General features: G+C 33.9%; 1 protein-coding gene across 1 annotated transcript; it reads right to left on the minus strand.

Annotated features, from left to right (window-relative positions):
* Nucleotides 1-2,685: 2,685 nt before the first annotated feature.
* Nucleotides 2,686-6,374, minus strand: LOC121752216 (protein NDL1-like). Its single transcript, XM_042147166.1, has 11 exons — nucleotides 6,106-6,374; nucleotides 5,239-5,338; nucleotides 5,045-5,142; nucleotides 4,808-4,896; nucleotides 4,614-4,674; nucleotides 4,445-4,531; nucleotides 4,271-4,348; nucleotides 4,087-4,143; nucleotides 3,915-3,970; nucleotides 3,663-3,798; nucleotides 2,686-3,386 (listed from the first exon to the last, which is right to left on the minus strand). Exons 1-11 carry the CDS (start codon nucleotides 6,166-6,168, stop codon nucleotides 3,165-3,167), a joined length of 1,047 nt encoding a protein of 348 aa, XP_042003100.1. The 5' UTR covers nucleotides 6,169-6,374; the 3' UTR covers nucleotides 2,686-3,164.

Genomic DNA, 6,374 nt, shown 5'->3' on the forward strand with positions numbered 1-6,374 from the left:
ATTTGATATGGAACATAATTATCTAATTAACAAAGAGCAACAAATACTTTGGTAACTTTATCTCACCAACTGAATAAATTGATGATACATGCTCCAACACATATTTTGATACTTTTAAATTTCAATCTCTACATGACAGAATCATGTGCAGATCACCCCTATTTATTTTATTATGAATAAAATATTATTAATAAATCAAAGGAATTTTGTTGAATTGTCAACGTCAAGTACTCTAAATGCTATAGCAGTAATTCAATTACAAATCCGATTATTAACAATAAAAGAATCAACATGATCAGCGAGAGAAATTTTCAAAAAAAATTAATAATGAAACAATCCTCCGAGGTCAAAATATGTGATCCATTAACAACAATTACTAGTATATCATCTAGTGTTTCGAAAAAATCGTAAACACATTATATCATTGTATACAAAATTAAATATTTTATAATTCCTAAAAAATTATAACACGTGACTTATTTAAATTTCAGGTTCAGTCACATAATAGAATTGACTTATATCATGATACTCTAAAATAAAATACGACTCAATAATATAAGTGAATTCTATTATTTGACTGAACTGAAATTTAAATAATGCAGGTGTTAGTAATTTTTTAAAATATATAAAATATTTAATTTTATATATAATGACATAATGTGTTTACAATTTTTTTCGAAGCACTAGATGATATAGTAATTATAGTTAATGAATCACATATTTTGTGACCTCGGAGAATAGTTTCATTTTTATTTTTTGAAAATTTCTCTCGGTATTGATTCTTTATTGTTAATAATAGGATTTGTAATTGAATTATTACTATACCATTTAGAGTACTTGACGTTGACAATTCAACAAAATTCCTTGATTTACTAATAATATTTTATTCATAATAAAATAAATAGGGATGATTTGCACATGATTCTATCATATAGAGATTGAAATTTAAAATTATCAATTTTCATGAATATTATTATGTACAGAGAGAAGGTATAATGTACACGTATACATTTGAAGATTGGGAAGTGGGCTTTAACAGAGGCAAAGCCCAACAACATAACTAATGCCCAAACCCAGATTCATTTCATCCTCACTAACACGTATGTAATTCAAGTGAAATTGTTTTAAAAATTGTGTTCATGTTTAATCAAAGATTCATGCCATAGTGCAAATTAAACGATTTTCGCATGCTAGTGCAAAATACATGTGAAAAATAAAAGTTCATATGCATTCAAAGTTTATTGGGATTGAGTGAACTAAACGATCTCGTGTAATGGTATAAATAAATTCATCTAAAAATCAGTGATTCATATTTCATGTAAGAGTGATAGTTGAATGAAAATCATGTGTTCATGCGCTTAATTGAATTGAACGATTTCACGTAACCCTTCGATTTTTTTGCGATAACGTTCCGCTTAAATTATTGCCATTTTTTTATTTGCTTTGGCCAGAAATTATATAGTACTAGTACTATATTTTTAAACTTTGGCTGTTATTTACACATTAATTATGCAAAATGAGTATTTTTATTTTTTCCCTCTTATTTATACTTTATTTCAATGAAGATACTATTTTTCACTTTAATTTGTTCTGAATGAGGGTATAGTTACCGCCTTACCGGTGTGATTAGAGCATCCACAGTGGTGCGGATGTTCCGGCGGACATCCCCACGGACATCCCAAAAACACCTCCTGCCTCGTCATAAGGACTTCCCGCTGCATTGTCATGTCATAAGGACTTCCCACTGCATAGTGGCGGACATCCCCAAGGACCAAAAACACCTTTTATTTTGATCATCACCACTCACTTCTATCAATCCTAAACTCTGAATAATATAAGATCATTTAGTATACCAAATCAAGGTCCAAATTACCTCTATATATAAGGAGTCGACACAAATTAATAATGTTTCAAATTTAATGTAGACATAATCAACATTAGTAGTGATCCTCATGACCTAATATAATTATTAGGACTAGTATATACATACATGATGTGACCCCAAATTTTTGCAAGCTTCGTCGGTTTACACGTATATGTTGTCAATTTTTGGGATGTTTTCGTAATTTTATTCATAATAAAATTATTGTTAATTGATACTTTTTGAGAATCTAAGAAATGGATGTTTAGTGTGTTAAGCGTAGGGGTGCGTTATATTGCTACCTATTTAAGTTGATAACTTCCTTAACTCATCAATGCGTTATATTGCTACCTATTTAAGTTGATAACTTCCTTAACTCATCAATGCAGTGTATATTAAAAATGTCAACACATAATGTCAATAGAATATATTGAAAAATGTCAACAAAATTATGTGTTGATATATTAATGTCATTGTGTTAACATTTTTAATACACTGCGTTGATGAGTTAGCAATTTAGGAAAGTTAGCAATTGATCACACCCCGTTAAAGGTATAGGTAAAAAAGTAGATAAACTAATAGAAAGAAAAAAGTAAGATAATCTATTATAGTACAATTTGCATATCAATTTATAGTGACTACCTTACTACATTCCAGGCAAATCTCATTATCAAGAACACATTAAATTACCAAAATGGCTTTACACTTAATTTTAGGTCATACTATAGTTGCAGTTGCAGTTGCAGCAGTATTTACCTTCGATTAATACAAGGAATCTAATAGATGGAGTACATGTATAATTGAGTGTAGTGTGATCACAAATATTAGATTGTAATATCCATCACATTAATATAAAGGTATGCAGTAGCTATCACATTACAGTTGTCCATGAAAACTAAAAGCATATTGCCAGCCCAGCTCCATGTGCTTGCAAACAACCTAAGGGAATATGATCAAATCTCTATTCTATATAAACAACAACAAAATTGACAACACAAATAGATGCCAGATAATTCGAGCAACTAGAGTCCACTCTCTCTCCATTCTTTATTGCTCATGTCACGGTCGTTGTAGTCGTCTACGGATCTAACAGATCACGTCGTGACTGTCATAACTAACTACACACGAAAGAATAGTCTAAAACAATCCCAACCCTATGTTCAATCAAGAATTACTACAATCTAAAACAATATCTACCCTCCTCAACCGCTCTAACACGATGGCCTGACAAAAATCGAAAAAAGAACAGAACGAACGTGTTATACGAACCTTCCAATTTACAAATGGTAATAAGTGACTGCTTCTATCTTTGTGATGAAAGGCGAGTCTTGATTGGTTTTAGCTTTAATCCCATGCTTTCTGGAGATAGGAGTTCTGGGGCGATACACGTAGGGCAAAGTGGACTCCTGGGGCTACCGTTAAAATGATTCGGTTTGTGTATACCATACCCTAGGAGAAAATATTCCAGCGGCACCAACATTGCGTATGGCTGCTCCTCGGTCACCACTGACCCGCAAGCTTGAACCTGTGTAGTAAGTAATAACATTCTTCCATTAGAACAGCATTGGAACCTTTTACAAGCAATGAGGCGATACACAAAAATACATCACATTTTCTAAAATAATCATTGTCAATGCATACTCCAGAAACATGAAAAACTAGTGCAAACATTTCATAAGCCATTCATAAAACTTGGATCTTGGTATGCAGCAGATTATATACGATGCAGATGTGATGCTAGATTTTTCCGCATTACTTATTAACAAAGGCGGTAATGTTGCATTTGATCCATATTGCATACCTCTACCAAGGCACTGTATCTTCTGTCTAAGTTAGCAGCCATGTGAAGACCTTCTGAATGGAATGGAGAATCATCTCCAACAAATATTAAAGTTCGACACTTCAACGTCCTCAGCCCATCAGTAATGTCAGGTCTCCTGTTCATCAGCAAAAAAATAAGAAATAAAATTGAGTAAAATTCTTGAACATGCAAAAGTGAAGTGGCCATCAAGAAATTTCGGCTGTATATATTCATATTATCAGACTTTGATACCTATTTATTGCTTGAAGGAACCGCAGAACATTTGAGCTCTTCCTCTCATCAAGCAGCTGGAAAACTCAACCAGTTAATACTAATATTTTAAGCATAGAAAATCATACTACTACGAAAAGAACATAGCATTATTTGGCCTAGATAGTAGAAACTACATGTAATAAGCACTAACTTTTCTGCATGCTTGAACTATGTCTGATTCTGGAACTTCAGTATTGCCACGAACTTCCTGAAACACAAATAAACTTTACTCATAAAACCTTACTAGCAATACCTCAATCAATATCAACAAAGATGACATCTACAAAATGGGGCAGGATAAGGAATAGTTCACCGATTAACAAGATATTAAATACCTTGCTAAAGTACCGATAAAGTAAACAATCCTTTAGCAGATTGCATATTCCATAGTAATAGAGCAAGTTGGACATCACCTGCAAATTTCATATCTTAGTATCACCTCAGTTTTTATGAGTTGATCAGTTGATCTGCATTGCATACAATACTGATTGAGAATTAGAGAATGATACCTTATTGCACAGCCATTCTGTCCAAGATGGAGCTTTACATAAAGGAGATACAAGTATCAAACCAAGAACTCGCTCCCTAAATTTCATCTGTAACATATATTTCCCGACTATATGAAAAATTGGGGACATAAAAAGGATGATAAGTGAAACAGATCCAAGTACAACATACAGCAAATAAGGTGAGAACATAAGCTCCAGCCATTACGCCCATGCACATAACTGCACCAAGCCTGAATAAAATTAGAAGTCATTTTATCAGGGACATATGACTACTGGAATTTCGAGTTAGTACCAACCCAACTTAGAAGTCCAATCATAACTTAAAAGACGGTGAAGTCAACACAGGAAAAATACAAGACATACTTAAAATAGTTGAGCACTTCAAGAATTTGATCGGCTAAGTCACTGAGAGAAGGCACAGGGATATCAGCACAAATTTCTGCAGCTCCCAACTGCAAGAACTCTTGCCAGAGTCGAAGTTATATATCAAGTGAGCTATATCATTAAGTGTATGTATAAAAATGTAATAATAGTTGGAGAATGTTGAGCAAAAGGGTAAGTTTACTATGCCATCACGCACAGCCAGGCTAATTTACGGACCTCGTGCCCTGGAGGACTAATATGGTAAATGCAGAAATTGTGAAGCAGCAAAGCTGCAGCTTCTGGACAAAAGAACAACCCTTGGAAACAGGACATGTCTGCACGACAGCAAAGACAGACAGTTAGCTTGTAATATTTGGCAAGCACACATCTAAATGAACAAAAGTGACCACCAAGGTTGACACAGAACTCACGATTTAAAGCTAAATCAGGATAAGTGACTAAAGCTGGCTTGTCGGGATCTCCATACACTATAACTGAAACAGAGCCACTCCCAGTCCGTACAATATGTTCCTGAACCATGAAAATCAATAATGGGCATTAAGAAATTGCCACAAATCAACATTCCAAGTAGTTCGAAAACTACAATCATATCTATGATATCATTACTATGTTCTCCAATCTCCATACATAAACAATGTTGCAAATGAGTTGAAAGGATTGCTTAAATGATTACCCTTTTGGCAAAGGCAAATACCATTGTTTGCTATCTTTATGAAAAGAGAATACATGTGAACTCAACCACTTGTTGATCCAGATTGCTCATAATCGATGAAAATGAAAAGATTGAAACAGATAAATTTCTATATTGAAAAGAAACAGCAGAATAACTACAGCCTGTACTGAGCCATAATTTCAACAACGAAAATGACACCTTTCACAATGTTCAGTTTTTACCAATGTTATTAAAAAAAAGGAAAAACTAACAACTAAAAAGAAAGATCGTTAGCACCAATATCACAAAATCTCCAAAGATAAGTATCCAACAACATGCAATGCACAGAAGATGAGATTCGATTCAATTCAAAGAATTCGGCAGCTACTAAATTCTTTTCTAGCTGCATATTTTGCAGAAAAAAGAGCATTGAGTTGTATTTAGTAAAGAAAGAATGTCAAGAAAATTCCCCAAAAAGGCCAGGTACAGAAACAAGAAGCTGATCTAGAAATTGCTTAAAGTAGAAACAGGAAATTCAATCCTGATCAAAACACAAGCTGTCTAGAAAATTGGAAGTAGAAAATTGCAATTGAACAATAATAGGAAAAAATAGATGGAATAGAACCTTTCCGCCGAGATAAATGGTCTCAACGTCGAGGCAAGCAGAACCGCGGCAGGGTTCAGGCATGGCCGCGGCCTCTTCTTCACACAACACAGGCTAATTGTTTGCTGGTCTGAATGTCTCCTCCATAGACACGAGCAAGCGCATTCGAGAGAGAGAGAGAGAGTGGAGGTTATTGATTCGTCGGGCAACTCCTTTTCCACTGTGATTCTGTCTCTATCTGTTGTGAGTTGTAATTCTTTTTCTTCTTTTTCGAAAGCGGGGGCATTTGT

The sequence above is a fragment of the Salvia splendens genome, chromosome 10, assembly GCF_004379255.2.
Source record: "Salvia splendens isolate huo1 chromosome 10, SspV2, whole genome shotgun sequence".
In the NCBI taxonomy this organism is placed as follows: domain Eukaryota; kingdom Viridiplantae; phylum Streptophyta; class Magnoliopsida; order Lamiales; family Lamiaceae; genus Salvia; species Salvia splendens.